The 20,068-nt window shown below is 54.7% G+C and overlaps 1 protein-coding gene across 2 annotated transcripts in view; it reads left to right on the forward strand.

The window, feature by feature from the left end:
• Nucleotides 1-19,534, forward strand: part of GNG7 (G protein subunit gamma 7) — a 125,400-nt gene extending 105,866 nt beyond the window's left edge. For both annotated transcript variants that reach the window (XM_025456844.3, XM_025456845.3), the window contains exons 3-4: nt 12,906-13,024; nt 16,072-19,534. In XM_025456844.3, coding sequence (XP_025312629.1) covers nt 12,944-13,024; nt 16,072-16,197 — 207 coding nt within the window. In that variant the 5' untranslated portion in view covers nt 12,906-12,943 and the 3' untranslated portion in view covers nt 16,198-19,534. The remainder of the gene's footprint in view (nt 1-12,905; nt 13,025-16,071) is intronic.
• The last annotated feature ends 534 nt before the right edge of the window (nt 19,535-20,068 follow it).

Consider the following 20,068-nt stretch of genomic DNA (forward strand, 5'->3'; position numbering starts at 1 on the left):
CCTCTGCCTGTGTCTCTCATGAATAAATAAATGAAATTTTTTAAAAGATTTATTTATTTATATTAGGGGGGAGGGGCAGAGAGAGAGAGAGAATCCCAAGCAGACTCCTCACCCAGCACAGAGCACATGGGGCAATCTCATGGCCCTGAAATCATGACCTGAGCTGAAACTGAGAGTCACTCAACAGGCTGCAACCCCAGGTGCACCCATCTGTACGTAAGCTATATAATAAATCAAACTCTTCTCCACCTCCACATTTTACAGATGAGAAAGCCGGGGCTCAGAGAGCAAGGCATGCCCAGGACTGGGTCTGCATGCCATCACAGCACCCCATGCCAACTAGCACTCTGTGTTTCTGTTCCCCCGCCAAAAACATGAATCTTACATTTTGCACTTGAGGTCTGGCAAGCTGTTGATTGGTTTTAGCTCTGATTAGGAAAACAGCATTGGCTTTGGCTTCAACAGCAGCAAGATGAGGTCTTTCCTTTTTCTTCCTTTTGTTGTAAAAACTGTTTGCTTAAAAATGTTATTCTGCACACATGATGGAATATCACTCGGCCCTGAACAGGAGCAAGGCACCCCCACGTGCCGCCCGGGGGACACACCCTGAGTCCATGATACTCAGGGAGGGAACCAGACATAGGAGGCCCCATGGCACATGAGTCCACGTGGGTGACACGTCCTGTTTCTCTAAAATTTCGCTTGGGGATGGTTTTAAGCAGAGAAGTCATGTGGTGAGATTTCTCCTAGAAAGAAAGGACAGGGGCCAGGACAAAAGATATTTTGGAGAAAGACATCGACCCCATCCCCAAGGACCTGACAGCCCTCAGGAGAGGCAGGCAGACAGGAGTACTGATCCCCTGGGCAAGCGCAGGTCCCCACACATCGTGGGAATTTGTACAGGGAGACCCGGAATGGCCCATTGCATTACCTGGGGAGCACTCACACTCAGAGAGTGGGGTCAGATGGTAGAAAAAGAGAACTCAGGTCTCTTTAGCCCCTTCTAAGGGCATTGCTCCCATTCAGGAGGGCCCCACCTCTGATACCATCACCTTGGGGTTAGGATTTCTACATGAATCTGGGGAGACACATTCGGGCCACAGTTGCAGGAGACATGCTGGCAGAAGAACTCCTGGCAGAGGACAGTGAGTGCTAAGCTTGGACCGTGCATTCGATTCTATGAGGGAGCAGGAGCCCCTTGTGGTTTCTGCTAGGGGAGGGTCAGGCTCTAGCTGTCGGAAGGAGGGATGGCTAGGGGGCAGACTGGAGCCGGTGCCCCTGCTGGGGTGGCACAGGGGTCTGCCTTAGGCTGCGGGCAGCATGGGGAGGGCCTGGCGGGCCAGGAAGCCCCTGGGCTCAGCCAGCCTTGGGTCTCTCCGTCTGGCCCGGGCCAGATCCCGGCGCACATGGAGTTTTCAGATGCTGACTTCGTTTCTCCTGTGTGTGAAGTCACACAATCCAGAGAAAAAGTCACTAGCAGCCGCCTGAAGCAGCACCCAGGGCTGCAGTCCTGGAACACAATGACCAAAATAGCATAATGTAAAAGAACATTCTAAAATTTTTAAGGCCGGCACACAGAACAGCTGTTGAAAAACTGGTTGGAGGTGAATATGGAGCTGGCGGCTCGTGATTCCTGTGGTGCGCCAAGGCTTTTCGAGGGGCTTCTGCTCCCTGTTGAGTTTTCCATGAGAGCTCTCAAGTTATATTGTCAGGTTCTGTCCCGGTTCCTTCACTCCTTCATGCATTTCCTCCCTCCCATCTGGGCTCATGTTTCCCTAATATCCTTTTATTCTACTTCAACAAGGCGAGTCTGCTGCAGAGGCAGTCTGTTCCTATTAGTCTCGAAACGTCTGTATTTCACCTTAAATCTTGAAGTTTCTTTTCACCAGATCTGGTTTTTACCGAGTCTGCCTAATTGTTGGTCCCTTTCCCTCCAGCAGCTGATGTTTGCTTGCTTGCTTTGTAATTAACTGATTTTATTAAGGTGTGATTCAGAGTCAGTAAAATGAACAGATTTAAATATACAGCTTGGCAAATTTAGACAAACATATACCTGTGAACACCAACAAGTTGATGTCTCCATCAGGACATAGATTGTTTCTGGTGTCTGGCTTCTTTTGCTTGACAAAATATTTTTGAGATTCACACGTGTGACTCCTCTCCTCTGCAGGCTCTTTTTTTTTTTTTTTTTTTTTTTTGTCATTGTGCTGTCATATTTCATGGCATGAATTAGCACAGTTTGTTTATTCATTCTCCTGTTGGCGGGCATTTGGGTCATTTCCAGTTTTTGCTGTTATAAATAAAGACGTATGAACATCTCGTACAAGTCCTTTTGTGGAAGTATGTTTTTGTTTATCTTGAGTAGGTCCCTAGGAGCACAATTGCTGGGTCATCGGTTAGGTATGTGTTTAGCCTCTTAAGAAACTGCCAACCCATTTTCCAGAGCAGTTGTACTGTTTTACACTCCCATCAGAAACGTGTGACATGGGGCACCTGAGTGGCTCAGTGGTTGAGCATTTGCCTTCAGCTCCAGGTCATGATCCCAGGGTCCTGGGATGGAGTCCTGCATCAGGCTCCCCGCGGGGAGCCTGCTTCTCCTTCTGCCTGTGTTTCTGCCTCTCCCTCTGTGTGTCTCATGAAAGACTTTATTTATTTATTATTTAGCATTTCCATGCCATCCCCAATATATACAGTTGCCAGTCTTTTTCATTTTTGCCCCCATTGAGCTGATGAAGCAGCCTCCCGTTATGGTTTTCATTCGTATCTCCCTGACAACTAATCAGGAAGCACCTTTTCATGGGTTTACTGGCTATTTCTCTGTCGTTGTTGAAGATGTTTATCCTGCCTGAGGTTTTAGGGCCTCTTGAACCTGTGGCTGAAAGTAGTATTTTGTTTAATCCTGAGTTTGGGGAAATCATCTGTTGTTATCACTGTTCCATCCTCCCTCTTCTCCTTCCAGAGCCCTGCTCACATGTGTGCGAGGCCTTACTGCTCTCTCTCTCTCTATGTCTTTTACCTTCTCTTCCATCTTTCCTTCCCCTCTGCATCTCTGCTTCATTCTTGATGTTTTCCCCTGACCTGTCCACCAGCTCACCAGTGTTCCCCTTAGTTGTCTTAATAATACTGTTCCATCCATTGAGTCCTTAAGTTTCAGATATTGGCATCATGCACATGTCCACTGTTTCTTTCTTCCGTAGTGTCCAGTGCTGCTAAAATGCCAATCTCACCTGTTTATCTCCTTGAATGTAATCAACACAATTATTTTAAAGCGTCGGTTAACTCCAGTGTCGGGAACGTTATTCCTGCTTGTTTTCGTTTGTGGCATCTTATCTCCATGTATGCCTGGTTATTGCTAGCTGTGTGCTAGACATTGTGCTTGCAGCCTTGTTTGTGGAAATCATTTTAATCCTAAGCTAATGTTGTTTTCCACCAGAGATGGTGTCTGTTTACTCGTGCCTGGCATTTGGGGCTGCCAGCAACCTAGGGTCACTTCTGTCCAGTACTGAGGACTGAGTTTATTCGGCACTCAGCTGCAGTTGCTTTAAGGGCCCTCCTGCTTCCTGTTTACCCATATCCTGTTGTGTGTGTAATAAATGCTAGGACCACATGATTTTGCATGATTATTTGGGAAGCGTTTTCTCAGGTAATGTCACCTAAAGTAGAAGTGACAGTAAAATTAAATTCCGTCTAAAATACAGTCGAGTCCAAAAATGCCATTCATTCAGATGCCCAAGAAAAACACACACGGTATCTGCCCGTGTTGTTCCCACACCTGAGTTTTTCCTATGCTCAGACTGTAGTGCTTTGTTCAGTTTCTACCAAGGAGGAGTTTGCCCAGCTCCCTCCCTTTGGAGGGCCCTGGATCTCAGTCTCTGTACTGCCAGCATTGCAAGGCTGATGGAAGCGTCACTTGGCCTCTTAGCAAACCTTCCGTCCTGGAAAAAAGTTACCCCAAAAGCCAGACTCCTGGGCTTCCGTCTTCCCCCAGATCCTAGCTACAAATTATTCACTAATCACCCTCCAGCACCCTCAAGCAGATGTGCCAGATTTTCTGGTTGCCCTCAGCAGGAGAGCCTGTCCACATTGGCTTGGCCCACTGTGGTGTAAGCCAGACCCTGCAGATGGAGGTTTGTATTCAAAACCCAAGTGCCAGGATCCCTGGGTGGCTCAGTGGTTTAGCACCCACCTTCGACCCAGGGCATGGTCCTGGAGTCCCAGGATGGAGTCCCACGTTGGGCTCCCGGCATGGAGACTGCTTCTCCCTCTGCCTGTGTCTCTGCCTCTCTCTCTCTTTCTCTCTGTGTGTGTGTCTCTCATAAATGAATACATAAAATCTTTAAAAACAAAAACAAAAACCCAAGTGCCTTAGGCGGAGGCAATTAACATGGATCATCTGGATCTTAGAACCACCAGGTGACAAACTAGGATCCCTTCTCAGCTTTTAGAACAGCCCTCTGATTTTCCAGTGGAGGAAGCTAAGACCCGGGGCAGGGCAGAACCGGGACGTGAACCCACTTCCAGACATGTACTGCCTGTTGCACCTTCAGGGCCTGGTGGCCACCTTTGTCCCTTGGAACGAGGTGACTGGGAATCACCCCACTTTTGAGACCTGAAAGCTCTGGGGTCTTGGCAAGTGGGCTCTGTGGCTGAGGGTCCCCAGAGGCCAGAGCACCTCTGATCACACTCAGAACGGCTCAGACATAGCCAGGGCATGGCCTGCATCATGGACTGGGGGCTCATAGCAGAGCTTGAAAGGATCCAGCCTCGCCTCTGCTGCATGGCCCAGAAGGGACGCAGACGTGCAAGCATTAAGTCAGACAACAGAAAATGGATTGTTTTGGGGCTCTCAATTTCTGGCTCTCTCACTATCGTCATCCAGTCCTATTTTTAATCTGATCAACTTCACACTGCCCAGCTTTCCCTGGAGCCAGATGGGCTTTGGGACACCTGTCCCACCCGGCCCCTGGGCAGCTGAGGGGAGTGGCCACTTCAGCACAGCAGCTCCACGCGGAGCAGGATTTCTCAATAGCTTCCAGGAAACCTGCCCGTCCACCTTTGCTGGGCACAGGATGTGCAGGGCACCCTGTCTTGGTTCCATTTCTCCGGCAGCCGTGTTTATAGTTAGCACTTGTCAGAGGTGCCTCAAAGAGGGCCTCGTCCATGGCTGCCAGCCTCTGGGCACCTCGTTCCTTGGCACTGGAACTTGAGGACCTAGAGGTTTGCCAGGCCCGACCCATGGAGGGAGTGTCACTCTGAGGATGGCAGAGTTCACTGGAGCTCAGAGAGGGGAGGCAATTTTCCCAAAGTCACGCAGCTTTGGGATCCATGCAGAATTTAGGTCTGCCACCTTCCACTCAGCACCCCCTCCCACTTCTCTTCTCTCCAACACCTGAAGCCTCACCCACTTCAAAAGTATGGTTGGTTAAGTTCAAAGGGGCAGCTCCCCCATGTGACTTCTAGTCACAGGGAGTCGGTGGATGCTAAGAAAATTAAGCCCCTTTTGAAGCTTCTGTTTTCATTCAGTACCATTTCAGTTCCAAAAGAACTTTACATTTTGTCCAAATGAGCCTCTCTTGACTGCAGTTTCTTCTGATAAAGGACTTCGATGAAGGACTTAAATTCTGCTCCGGGGACCTGGGGCAGTGTCTGGGGACATCTGTGGTTGTCACGACAGGGGTGCTCCAGGCACGGAGCGGGTGCTATGGGAGAATGATCACAGAGAATAATCTGGCCCCACTCTCCATGGCGCAGAGTGGGAAGAGACCCTGGACTCCCCACTATTGACCAAGCACATTTAGGATGTGATCAACACAAGCATTCAGCCGACCTTGTAGCCTTGCAGGCTAAGCCCAGACTTCTCTGCCAAAGCTGCCACCGATCTGGTGACACTTTTTCACCTTCGTCTGCCCATCCATCCACTCAACAAACATTTATGCCAAACCTCGTCGGCCCTGTGGGGCTTACGGCCACGTGGGGCAGGCCTGCAGGCAGGCGGCCTAATCCCATGAAGAGTTTGGGAGGAAGGGGCATGGCATTGGGTCAGGGATGGTGGCCAGGCCTTCCTGGAGGGACAGGTAGGGAAAAAATTCCATCCAGCTCACGAATGAGTTATGAGAGACCTGGTGACTCCTGAGCATGGCGTTGGCCAGCCTCAGTGTCTCGGCTTGTTGTTACCCTACAGTTGTACAGGATGTCACCCAAGAAGGGCACACAGGACTCCCTGTACTATTTTTGCAACTCCCTGTCTGTGATTATTTCAAAGTACAAACCAGTGCGTGACTTTGGAAACTGTTTGGAAAATATTTAACTTATAAAGTTAAACACGCACCTGCCAATCAAGTAGGGATCCCACACCTGGGGTTCACCCAGGAGGAGTGGGAATGTGGGCTCCCACAAACCCTGCGTGTGGACATTCCCCGCAGCTTTCTTCACAATGACCAGTAGCACTGGGGCCGCCGAGTTGGTGAGTGAGCCACCAAACCCCAGCACAGCCCCCAGCTGAATACTACACAGCACGGAAAAGGAGCCAAATGCTGGTGGGCCCCGCAACACTGCAAACCACAAGGGCATCATGCGGAGGCAACAGAGCCAGACCCCGCACACTGTGACTCTGTTTGCAGACTTCCCGGAAGAGGCAAAACTAGACAAGGAGAGGGCAGATCAGGGGCTGCAGGGCCTGGCTACGGAGGCAACAACACGGGGAGTTTCCTAGGGTGACAGAGCCTCCAGACGGCAGGTATCAGAGGCATGACGGGATGTGTTTGTAAAACCCCGACTGTGTGCCCAAAAGGACAGAGTTTACTGTATGCAAATTATACCTTAACAGGAAGCATTTCACCGAAGGAAGTCATGAAAACAATCACTAACAAAGTTGTCTCTTTGCAGAGCCCCGGGCTGGCTCAGTGGGTGGAGCATATGACTCTTGATCGCAGAGTCATGAGTTCGAGCCCCACGTTGGGTGTAGAGCTGACTTAAAATCGTCACTTTGAGGTTCCCTGTCTGCCTTTATCCACGTATATTTTGCCACGATGGTAGATAACTGAACGTTTGAATGCGCCTCCTCGGTGCTCCGCCTTTTTATGTACTGTTTATAATGGCCACGTAACGCTCCGCCTGGGAAACATCCCATGAATTTGCCGTTCCCCCGTCGCAGAGCAGGAGGTTGTGGTTTCGTTCTGAGCTTTCACTATTATAAATAACACAGTTGTAAACACCTCTCTGTATACAGTTTTTGTATTTCTTTTGACGTTCTCCCCCTCCTTGTGATGAATGCTCAAGCGAGAGATTTGAGGGGACCTCCTTGGAGTCCTTGATGTCCGGTTTATGAGGCTGAGACGGGGTGACCAGACCAGGGAGTCTGCAATGAGTGTGTCAGGTGGTGCTCTTCCTCTGGCCTTCCTGGCGTCGCGAGGAAATAAAGGGGCAGCTCGTGGTGCTTTCCGCCTGCTGCCCTCCGTGGCTCACGAGGCCGTTTTGTAATTTTTTTACCAGTGAAGTTACTTCTTAGAAGAATTGCATCAGTGAGTCCCTGTGTCACATCCCGGCCGAAGTGTTATTAGCATGTTAACGGGGTCACCCGTCAGCTTATGCGTTGCCCTGGCCTTTCCTGGGTCGGCGGTCTTGGTTTCCACGTTAGTTGGCGTTTGTCGTGAAATTCTATATTTTTACTAAGATCAGAGCTGCTAATCTCCATTCATTCTGTTGCTTCAGTTGCTAGAACGTAACTTCTCCATGATTGAGAATAAGTATCCTGTGCAGTTTTACCAACTTGTGTATATTTTCTTCCTTATTCTATGGCTCTTTAGATGGAATCTCTTTGGGTGTGAAGTAAAGGTCTGAATCCAGTGGTTCTCAACCAGGGGCAGCTGTGCCCTCTGGGGACACTGGGTGATGTCTGGGGACATTTGTGGGCTGCTCCTGGCATGGGGGGGTGCTGCTCAGCCCCCATGGCATCCAGGATGCCCCCCAGAGAACGACCCAGCTCCAATGTCCGCAGTGCTCAGGCTGGAAAAACCCTGCATTAATTATTTGGGGAAAAAAATTGAGTCTGACCCTTGCTCACGCTGGACACCAGAGTAAACCCCCAGGGGTCAAAGGGTACAAATCAGGCAACCCCAGCATCTGTGAGTCACCCCCACTCATGGTGTGTCAATAAGTGTGTGCAGCATCCTGGGACCTCAGTCAGATGGTCACAGAGCACAGTGTCCTGGGGGATCTTACCTGAGGATGATCCTGCCCCTCCAGAGACACTGCGTGGTGTCGGGGGGTCATCTGTGGCTGTCACACTGGGGTGCTCCTGGCATGGGGGGGTGGGGACCAGGGGTGCTGCTCAGCCACACACACACCCAGGACACCCCATGGAGAATGACCCGGCCCCAGGTCGGCAGGGCCAGGTGGGAGAGACCCCATTCTAACTGTTTCCCCACGTTGCTGTGTTTGTGGCCCACCACGGAAGAAATCTGCCCCTCCCCGTGGTTGGTTTGACCCTGTGTGCCCTGGAGCCGCGTGTGTCATGTCAGACCTGTTCCATCTGGGGGTGACGGCCCTCCCTTTATGATCACCAGAGCTTCACAATGTACCCCAGGGCTGGGGAGCTCAGTGGTCCTTGCCTTTCACACATTCCCACATGAGTCTTGTGCAGGAGCCCCTTTATGTGTGGCATGGTGGCTTCCTGGCCCTTGACACAGAGGCCAGGCAGTGCCTGGTGAACCTCACCCCAAGCCATGCCCCACAGGCCCCTCGGCAGGGGCAGACCCGGGAGTTAGGACTGTGACCCACCTCCCCGCCCCCTCCCTCCTGCCCCCCAGCTTGCCAAGGCTGTCCTGGGCTCCCGGGGCTGGTGAGTCTCTGCTGGGCCCAGGCAGGTCCGGCCAGGTTGAGCGCCCAGCGCCATCACGTGCTTCTTGCGGAGCAGAAACTGGTGAGGAATGTTCCCTGGGCTGACTCAGCGCCACTGCCTCTTCTGCTAGAGTTGGCCTAATCCTGGGGGCCACGGCTGGGCCATGAGTCAGTGACTGGCTATGACACCAGCCAGGATGAGGCTTGAGTCTGCTGCATGCACTGTGGTGATGCAACCAGTGTCTGGTCCCAGCGTCTCAGCACGCACATGTACATGCTCACACATACACGCACACGCATACGCACATGTATGCACGTGCAATGCACATGCACACACATACACTTACATGCATGTGCACCCCCCAGTGCAGCCATCCCTGGCCATTCTCTGGGGCCACGGTTATAACCCAGCACAGAGGGTGCCTCTCAGGACACTGTGCCTAGAACAGGAAGCCACCCACACTTAGGGGCTTCATGCTTCAGAGGGAGGCCACAGTTTGGGGTGGCCACACGGGTGTGGGGGTCCTAGGGCCTGGGTGGGTACTTCTGAGTGTGGATGCTGAACAGGACTCCCCGGCCTTCCAAGGAAAACACACCATGGGGCCAGCCCGTTTGTTCTCCGTACACATCTATATTTAGCGCTGAGTAATTTAGGTATTTGTAAGCCCAACCAAGGGCAGTTTTCCCTGAGTTGGATGTTTTGTGGCTGCTTTGAAGCTCTCTGCTGAATCAGAGCCCTCTAGAAACCCACACGTGGGCTCTGTGCTCCCAGAACAGACACACTCAGGCCTTTTCTGACCCAAAAAGGGGCTGGATGTCTGCCGGAAGGGACAGGGAGCCAGGCAGTGTGGAAGGGTTTTTTTTTTTTTCCTAATTGAGACTTTTATGGAGGTCACTTTTGATTCATATGCAGTTGCAACAAATCAGAGAGAAAGTTCGTGTATCACTCGCTGTTTCCCCAGGGGTAGCATTTGTGGAAGTATGGCCAATATCACAACCAGAACATCGACACTGATACCGTCCATCTACCTTATCCCATTGCCACTGTTCTACTTGTGTGTTTGTATGAAATTCTGTGCAAGGTTATCACATGTTCAGGGGCAAGAACCCACGGCCACCTTCAGGGCAGTCCACGTGTCCAGCGCCACAAGGAGCCCCCTCCTGCCAACACCTACACTCCCACTCCCCACAATCACAAATCTATGCTCCATTCCAACAGTTCCATCATCTCAAAGATGATCTATAAATGGAAGCGCACATAACGTAACCTCTGGGGATTGGCTTTTTTCACTCGACATAACTGGCTGGAGATCCACTCGAGGTGCTGTGGGTATCAGCAGCATGTTTTTGGTTTTGTTTTTTTATTGCTAAATAGAATATGTTTTTGAAAATCTGAAACCTGGGGCGCCCGACTGGGTCAGTCAGAAGAGCATGCAACTCTTGATCTCAGGGTTGTGAGTTCGATCCCCACACTGGGTGTAGAGATTACTTAAATAAATAATTGAAACTGAAAGGAAGGGAGGGAGGCAGGGAGAAAACCTGAAACCTGCCTTTACTCTGCAGCTCCCTGGCTCTGGTGGCCACGAGGCAGACTGCGCACACTGCACCATGACAGAGCACAGAGTGCTGCTTATTACCGACTGAGTGTCTTCCCAGACTCCTGACCTCAGGCCCTGACGCCCGTGCAGGTCCTCCTGGGAGCTTCCTCAGCCTGGACGCTGTAGACATCAGGGTGGGTCATCCTCTGGGGTGGCCCTGAGCATGGTGGGGACTGAGCAGCATCCCTGGCCCCCACCCCTCGGTGCTGGGAGCACCCCGGTCGTGGAGCTCAGCATCCTCAGGGGGGTAGGATCACCCATGTTAGAACCCTTATGCTAGACCTCACTAAATGAAGACCTCAGGGGAAGTAGAATTTTCATCACCTTAAGGAACAGGGGGAAAATGTGCACAGCTGATTTATGAAAATAAATTAAGACCCCTCATATACTGCTGGTGTGCATTGTAAAATGGTGCAGCCGTTCTGGAAAATAGCTTCGCATTTTCTCTAAAACTTGAACACGCAGTTACATCCCTCAGCGTTTATCTCAAAGAAATAAAGCCTTGTGTTTGCACAAAAATCTGCGCACGATTTGTGGCAGCTGAATCCGTGAGAGCCAAAAGGTAGAACTACTGCACTGCGGCCGGTCCAGGTGGGGAACACTGCTCGGCAGAGAGCTGGCGATAAACGCAGCAGCCTGGATGTGTCGCCAGAGGATTGGGCCCCGCGGGGAGAACGCCAACCCATAAAGGTTATGGCCATTCGGTTCCACTTATACACCATTCCCCAAATGACCAAAGTTTGGAAAAGGAAAACATATCAGTGGTCGCCGGGGCCTGGGGGTGAGTTGGGGCAGGAGGGATCCTATGGATGGAGGCGCCCCACGGTCCTCCCAGCCATGATGCTGACTGCAGTTTTGTAAGACATTTTCTTGGGGAAAACCGGGCAAAGGGCACACGGGCTCCATTATTTCCTACAACTGCATGTGAATCTCCAGGTATCTCAGCAGTTTAAATTTAATTTTAAAATAAATTAATAAAAATATTTGGGAAAGAAAATAGATCACCCCAAACCATAGCAAAGCCAGAATCATTGGAGCAATAAAGGATCGGTCTTCTCGGTGAGCGAGCAGGTGGGGAGGCACTCGGACCTGCCATGAACTGCTAGGCGTGACACCCATTTCCTGAAGGTGCGGGGGAGCGAGCAAGCCACCAGGTGTTCTTCAGTCGATAAAAGCAGCAAGCACTCCCCTCCACAGAGCGACGGTCCTGGGAGAATTGGCGGAGGGCTCCTTGGGGTTCAGGAAGAAGGCTTATCCAGAATCGTTTGCCTGTGCTGTGTGGTTGCTCTGAGCACACCATCTACACTCAAGGAGTGACCAAATTCATATCCACAGAACCTCAGAACAGGGACCTTAACTGGAAATAGGGTCTTTGTAAATGCAATTAATCAAGAAGAGATGGTACTGGATGAAGGTGTCCTTATGAGAAGGCCATGTGAGGACAGGTAGAGACTGAGTGTTGTGGCCACAGCCAAGGGACGCCAAGGACCGTGGCCAAAGCAGCCACTGGAAGAGGCAGGAAGACCCTCCCTGGACCCTCTCAGGGGGAGCCCAGCCCTGCCCCCACCTGGATCTCAGCTAAGCTCCAGAATGTGGGAGAACAAATTTCTGCTGCTTTCAGCCCCTTAGTCTGTGGTCATTTGTCCCAGCCACGTCAGCACGTCAGAAAGCTCTGGAAAACCTGCAAAACCAAGTGGGCTCCCTTTGCTCACTGGTGACCCCCTTCCCACCCCCAGAAGCCTCTCCCATGCCAGAGGCAGGAGCCAGCGCTTCGTGCTCCTGCCCTGCCCCAGGCAGCCTCCTGTGGGAGCCCGGGTCATGCTACTTGGCTGCGTCCCAGGGACGGCTGGGCCTGGGGTGGGAAGTCAGAACCAGCCACCCACACAGGCAGGAGCCACGGGCTTCCCCCTCAGCTTGGTTCTCAGAGAAGTGCCTGGCACATGGGGGGCTGTTCTCTGGGACAGTTTGCTGGGCACATGAGCTCACTGATGAAGGAAGGGATGGGATGCCAGACACAGGATGCACAGCACACAGGTGCTTCCCAGGTGATCTGCCTTGGTCCACAGCCAGAGTCTCACCCGGACGACTCTGCCCCAGGGAACTTGGCCACATCTGGGCACGTCTGTGGCCATCACAACTGGGACATCCTGGCATCGAAGGGTGACACCCCCAGAGAGAGACCCTGCTCAGTGTCAGTGGCACTGGGGGGCTATGGAACAGGGCAGGGGTCAGCAACTGTGTCCCCATGAGTCCGTTCTGAGTCATCCACGTGTCGATGACTGTCCTGAAATGCTTGGTGGTCACATCCAGGGAGCACTTACCCCCAACCAGCACAGGACAGGGACTGTGGGAGACAGCTCAACTGAGCCTCCCACCACCCCCACCTCAACCAGGGACATGGCCACTGCCGCTCAGGTCCAGGCCTGGGGCTTCACGAGCCAGCTCATGTCCATCTGCTTCCCCCCGCAGCTCTCTGAACAACAGGGGCCCAGAGCTGATGGCAGACAATGTCAGCCACTAACAACATAGCCCAGGCCCGGAAGCTGGTGGAGCAGCTCCGCATCGAAGCTGGCATCGAGCGCATCAAGGTGAGCTGGTCGGGCGTGGGTGGAGGAGGGAAGAGACCCCATGCACCGAGGTCCGGCTCAAGAGCAGGGGCTGCGTGCCAGCCGTGCCCCTTGCTGTGCGACCCTGGGCTACTCCCTAACCTCTCTGGGCCTCCCTTTTCTCAATGGAAAGACCCAGCTGATACGAAAAACTGTGTCCTGGGCTGTTGTGACCACCCGACATGCCACAGTGCCTTGTCACTGCAGTGGGGTCAGAGGCAGGGCCGAGCCCACCCCCAACTCTTGGAGTCCTTCCCTCAAGGGCCCCAGAGAAGGCTTTCTTGTCTCCTGCCCGCTGGTCTGCCAGGCTCAGCCTGGCGCCCTGTTGCAGCAGATGCAGACAGAAGCTAGAGATGTGGTCCAGAGAAGGGAGGACCCAGGGCTCTTTGCCGGCTGCTTTCTTCACTTCTGCGTTGTTTGGATTTTTTGAAATAAGTGTGTTTGCTTTTTATGCTAAAAAAAGAAAAAGGACAAGCAGTTCCCGCTCACAGACACTTAACCCATCAGGGACCAGAGACCCAAAAACAAAGTACAATAGTGCCCGGTTGGGCCGTTGGTTCTGCAGGGGCCAGCGGTCTAGTCGTGGCCTCGTCACATGAGGAAGGGGTCACCTCATCACCTCATCACCCCCGTGTCCACTCAATAAAGGATGTCGAGGCACCTCCAACAGGTGGTTGCCCCAGCTCTCACGCGGCCGGGAGACTCCCTGGAGAGACCCAGGTGGTTTCTGCATCTGCCCTGGCCCCGCTCTGGCTACCCCTGGGGCCAGTCAAGGCTCCCCGGAGAAGCAGGGCCACTAGGATGTGCAGAGAGAAAGGGGTATTTTTAAGGAACTGGCTCACACGACCGTGGGGGCTGGCAAGTCAGAAACCCACAGGGCAGGCTGGAGACCCAGGGCAGGGTTGACACTGCAGATTGAATCCCCAAGGCCACTTGGAGGCAGACTCCCTTTCCCGGGAAGGCCTTCAACTGATTGTATGTGGTTGTATGTGGCCCACCCGCATTTAGAGGCTCATCTCTCTACTCAAAGTCAACCAATTTAAATGTTAATCTCATATAAGAATGACCTTCCCAGTGATATCTAGACTGGTGTTTGGCCAAATACTTTGGTACTGTGGCCTGGCCAAGTGGGCACATAAAATCAAACATCAACCCCACAGAGTTGTTCAGATGTCGATTTTCTGAGCGCCTGCCACTCCCTGGTCCCTGCTGGGGGCAGCCCAGCTCCCAGACAGACTCACACCTGACCGATAGCCCGGTGCATGGGAGTGGGAAGCAGTGCACCTCCAGCCCAGTGGGCGGGTAGGAGGGCTCCTGCAGCCCCCCGAGTCGGTGGGGGCGGCTCCCATGAGGTGTCTCAATGTTCCAGAACTCTGAGCATTCAAAGCATTCCTTCGGGCTGAAGAAAGAGAAAGCCTTGAAAACCTCGGTTGAAGTGGTTTTACTGTAGCGAGCCGGTTTGGCCCCAGCCCTGGCGGAGAGCGTGATTCATCCCACCCCGTTTGATGTTTTGGAGGAGTCCCGTCGCCCCTTTGAACGTTGTCGGGAGGAGGGGAGCAGGACGGGGCCCACCCTCCCCACCCCAGTCCCGCCTGAGGCGACACGAACCACAAACATCGGCACATCTGAAAGGCCAGTGGGCCATGGCCTGGCGAGGGGCAGGGAGGCGGGCACGGCTGTGGCCCGGCCCTCTGGGCAGGGCCTTCCTGTTGATGCCGGGGGTGCGAGCAGGGGGCCACATGCCCAAGCCACAGCATCAGTTATTTCCAGGGTCCAGGGGCTATTTTTGTCGTTTTGGAGGCTTGCTTTCCAAATACAACTCTAGAAACCAAGCTCCACAGACTCATCCAAGGCGGTGGCCCTGGGAGCGGCCAACAGGCACAGGACAGTGGCAATTGTCACTGTCTGTGGGCAGGAGTGTCCCCAGGATGAACCCAGAGGCCAGGCTGCAGACTGGGCAGCCCTGGAGATGAAGTCGGGTGGCCTTGGCATTCAGGGGAACAGGGAGGGCCCCAGACCACAGACCCAAGGAAGGTTCTCACCCCTGTCTGTCTTACCCTCTCACGCCCACGCAGCTCCTCCTCTTGTCACCTTGCAGGTGGGAGAGCAGGGGGGGCCCGAGCTCCTCTGACAGTTCCCGCCATGGGAGAGGAGACCCAGGGGCCCCTTCACCCAGGCCCAGGACCCCTGCACCCCAGCACCTAGCCCCCAGCCCAGCCTGGCAGGGAGCGGAGTGGGCCGGTGCCTACCACACACCTGGATGCACACCCTGGAGGGGGGTGTGCAGGCCTGGGCCGTGTCCTCTGCTGTGATGTCCCTGTGTTGGCCTTCCCAGGGGCTGAGTGGCCCCTCCCTGCATCTCCCCCTCCTCTTCTGGGGACCCCCATGCAGGTGGCCCTAGGTGTCAGCTCCCTCACCCAGGTCACCGGGCCCCAGCCAGCTCTGGCTGCCCCTCTGAGGTTCAGACATGCTCTTCCTGGGCCCTCCTGTCTTGGGTGGGAATGGAGTCTTGGTCTGAATCCTAAAGAGGCCTCCGTCTCTCCCTGACCTTTTTGTCCAAAATCTGGGCTATTCCTGCTAAAGGAGACTCGGTCTCTTCTTTGATCTTTTTAAAATTGTGGTAAAACACACCTAACATAAAATTAATCACCAGCAGTGATGGCACATTCGTGTTTTGCAACCACCACTTCTATCTTGTTCCAGAACATTCTATCACCCCAAAAAGAAGCCCCATCCCTTCCCCACCCCACCCCTGCCAGCCCAGACCCACCCGAGCCCCCTTCCCATCTGTGGAGGAGCCCATCCTGGATGTGTCACACATGCGGACGCACACCCGGTGGGGCCTCCTGTGTCTGGTTCCCTCCCTGAGCGTCATGGGCTCGGGTCCATCCCTGGGGCAGCGTGTGGGCGCCTTGGGTGTCTGCATTCACCTGTGGGTGGACACTGGGTCGTTCCCGTCTTGGCTGCGGCGGATGTGCGTGTGGCAGCCGCCCTTACCTGTCCTCTCTTGTCCTTCTGCCCACACGCAGGTGTCCAAAGCCTCGTCAGAACTCATGAGCTACTGCGAGCAGCACGCCCGGAATGACCCCCTCCTGGTCGGAGTCCCCGCCTCCGAGAATCCCTTTAAGGACAAGAAGCCCTGTATTATTCTGTAGCCTTGTTTTCTGGTGTGTCCCTCCCTCTGTCTCTCTCAGCTAGGGCCTCATTCACTACACAGTCAAGCAAAACATTTCAAGTCCCAAAACTTCCAGTACCCAAAGAAATGCGAACAGCCCCCACGGCGGATGGGGTAAAATGTGTCTCCCGGCCTTAGGTGGATTCTCGAGCCCAGCAGCGCTGCCCTCCCAGGCCCGGCCGGAAGACGCTGGGGGTGCCGCTGCCACTTCCCATCAGGAACAGCAGAAATGCCCAAGTGATGTGCTAACAATTTTCTGAAACTTGGTTGCCGTTCGGGTTGCGGTCCAGAGCGGCGCCGGGCTGGGAGAAGGGAAGGAGGTGGGTGACCTGGCCACTGTCCCGTGCGCCCTGGCGGGTGGGGATTCTCGCACAATTGGCTGTTTGTGCAAAGACTGGTGCCAGGCCGACGCTGCAGTGCGTTTACTGTTTCTTCTGTGCTCAGCAGACTAAAAGTGGGTAGTGGGGGAAGGGCACAGCGGCGTGTTTTGGAAACAGGTCCCCTCTCCGTTTAAACAATTGTTGTTCGACACCCCGGAGCCCCGAGCTCAGCGGCTGAGCCTGCAGCCACACATTGTGTAGAATGCACCCGCGGATTTTAGAGGCCAGAAGGGAGGCTTTGTCTGTGGAGCGTGCCCTGCGTGGCCAAGTGTCGCCCTGCTGTGTGGCACTTGTGTGGCGTTTGTGTGGCACACATCACCCGACAGCCCCGCTGCGGCCCCCCGCCCTTTCCTGGGACCCCACCCCACAGGGAAGCGGATTTCCAGCAACCTGCCCTGGTCACTGGAACGGTCAGCTGTGTTCTGTTTTGTTTTGAGCACGAAACGGCCATTTGAGCAGTTAGAAGCTGTGGTCATATTTGGCTTTGCCGGGTTGTCGTGTTGTGTTTTGTTTTTTTCCACTTTTTGCGCGTCGCCATGGCCATTTTGCAAACAGGAGTGCAGCCCGGGGAGGCCCTGCCTGACAGGTCAAAAGGCGTGAAGCTCCAGAAAGCAGCTGCAGGGCCTCGGGGTGAGATGCGTAACCCAGACAGCTCCTGGCTCTTCCCTCCCGTGGTTTTTCCTTGATCACTCGGCTCCTGTGACAGTTGACCTGGACAGTTAAGGGAGCAGGAGGCAAAGGGAGGACCCCGTGCACACCTGTCCCCCACCTGCCCCTGTACCCTTGCACCCGTGTGCCCTGCGCCAAGAGGGTCCTCACCTTACAGGCCAGGAGCTGGGTCCTCGTGCCAACCTCAAGGCTCCTGCTCCCCCCACCGAGCCCCTGCAAGTGCCAAGGCCCAGATCCCACCAGCATTAAGGTTTGGGGATGAGAGGGATGTGTCCCTGTGCCGGTGGGTGACGTCCCCATGCGGGCTGGCTGCAGGGCCCAGCCTTGCTCCTCGGCTCCCAGCTCTCTCCGGCCGGTCCGGGAGCACCGGGGGCTTTGGGGAGCCCAGTTTCCCCAAACCTGCCGTTGGACGGGGAAGCTGCGAGGGCCCGATGCCCTGGCCACTCTCACTGGGCGGGGAGTCAGCCTCTTGCTGTCCCCAGTAGAGCAGCAAGACGGAACAAAACCCGTTCGCTCAGCGGGGGGCCGGGGCGCCGGCGAATCCACCCCGAGACTCAACACTCGAGGGGCAGTTGGCAGAGCAAGCCCTGTCCGGCCACTTCTGTGAAAGAAGCCTTAATCCCCGGAGCCCGCCTTCCCTCGCATCCCCACCATCCCGGGCTGGTCCTGGGTCACGGGTCCCCAGCGAGGCCCTGGTTTCAGTCCGACCCCTGCCCGCCAGCTGTGCCGCGTCCAGCCCCACCCAGTGTCCCTACCGGGTGGCCCCAAAACCTAGCTCAGGGCTCAGCCGGCAGCACCCCAGCCCTGAATGAACTCGAACTCGAGTCAGAGCCCCGGGGCCAAGCAGTGTGGGTAAACCAGGCCCAGAGAGGGTGAGGAGGCACGTGGCCACCCCTGCCCAGCTGCCTCCCCAGGGGCCCCAGCCTCGACCCCGGGGGTGGCCGTCAGCAGAGGCCCACCTTGGGTGTCTTTCTAGCTGAGGAAAAGACCCCTCCTTTCTTCCTTCTAGAGTAAATCCCAGTGTCCGTAGTGTAGACCCCCGAGCGCCGTGCACACGCAACAGCGTTTCCTGCCTGTGCTTCCCCGCGAGTGTCCCGCATGAAACATGGTGTGCGCGGTGCCTTCGGGAGCTAGCGGAGGTGGCAAGGGGCCTGGGGGGACCAGTGTCTCTAGGCCACATCACGGGGGGGAAATTAAGGGCACACCCCCCAAAAAACAGGGCTGGGAGACACAGGGTCCCCTTCTCTCCTACAGCCTGCCTGGGTGTCCCTCCCCCACTCCAGGAAGGAGCTAGAATGTGCACCCCTCCCCACAGGTGACTCCCAGGCCAAGGATTGAGTGACTGGGGGGTGACCTCTGGCCCCGGGGATGTGAACCGCTGGCGGCAGAAGGTGCTGCCCTTCTTCCTGTGACTCTAGCCCACGTGTCCCCACCGCATCCCCACCGTGTCCCTGCGTCCCCACCATGTACCCAGCCGCGTCCTTCCGGGCGCCGGGCCTCCAGGCAGCTCGTCCATCTCTGCGCCGCCCGGCCCCTCTCAGCTCTGGGGGCAGGAAAGGCCGTCAGCCCGCCCCGAGGGCGAGTGACCAGGGCCAGTTTCCGGGCCAAAATGAGGCCACCAACGGTCACTCGTCCGTCAAAAACACTTACAAAAAGCCAGCCTGCCACGGAGTCTCCGGGAAAGAAGCCATATGTCGGACACTCCACCCTCCTCCTTCTCTGTCCGTGGAAACCATTGCCAAACATTGCAAAGACCGGTTCCGGTTCGCAGAAGCCATCTGTGGTTCTAGCAGGTTCTATCCCACCTCCATTTGGATGTTCCGTGGCTTTTATTTCTGATTTAAAAAAAAAAAAAAATGACAACAAAAACAATTCCAGGTGTGCCACACCCACTTTCTTGCAGTGTTTTAATATTGTGTGGAATTGTTAATACAGAGTGAACTAATCCCCAGTACAAAGACTCCCTGGTCCTTGTCTCTGTGCCCACCGCCCGGGGCGGCGGGGGGGTGGGATTGGCGCCAGTGGTGAGGGGCGGCCCCACAGAGCAGCCCTCAGCGGGGGCGTTCCAGTTTGTAGGTGGAAAACTTGGGGAGGGGCACCTGGGGGCCTCATTCGGTGAAGCATCTGCCTTCGGCTCAGGTCATGATCCCGGGGTCCTGGGATCGCATCCTGCGTGGGGCTCCCTGCTCAGTGGGGAATCTGCTTCTCCCTCTGCTCTGTGCCCCTACTCATGCTCTCTCTCTCTCAATAAAATTTTTAAAAAGGAAACTTTGGGGAGCCCCGTGTGAGGACTGGCAGGCCTGAGCCCCTGTGCCCCTCGGCTCGGGATTGCCACTGTCTGGCCCGACCTGCGGGAAAGTGCTTCGTGCTCCTGAGGACTTGGAGAGCTCCAGGCCCGGTGCCACCTGCCTCCAGTCACCCAGGGGCTACCGTTGGCCACCAGAGACCCCAGGGGAGAAGCCGAATGAGCCGTGGTCTGACTCCAACCAGACCGTGGAAAGAGTTCCAGTTTAATAACAAATCTGTCAATGAGAGGTTCTGACCTCCCAGCAGAGAATGTTCTCTGTGTAAAACACTTATAGATTCACCTACATAAAAATTACCCACTTTGTGTCAAAAATTATAAGTTCAGAAGTCAGTTCAAAAACCCAAACAGGGATCCCTGGGTGGCGCAGTGGTTTGGCGCCTGCCTTTGGCCCAGGGCGCGATCCTGGAGACCCGGGATCGAATCCCATGTCGGGCTCCCGGTGCATGGAGCCTGCTTCTCCCTCTGCCTGTGTCTCTGCCTCTCTCTCTCTCTCT

Source organism: Canis lupus, chromosome 20 (assembly GCF_003254725.2).
Source record: "Canis lupus dingo isolate Sandy chromosome 20, ASM325472v2, whole genome shotgun sequence".
In the NCBI taxonomy this organism is placed as follows: domain Eukaryota; kingdom Metazoa; phylum Chordata; class Mammalia; order Carnivora; family Canidae; genus Canis; species Canis lupus.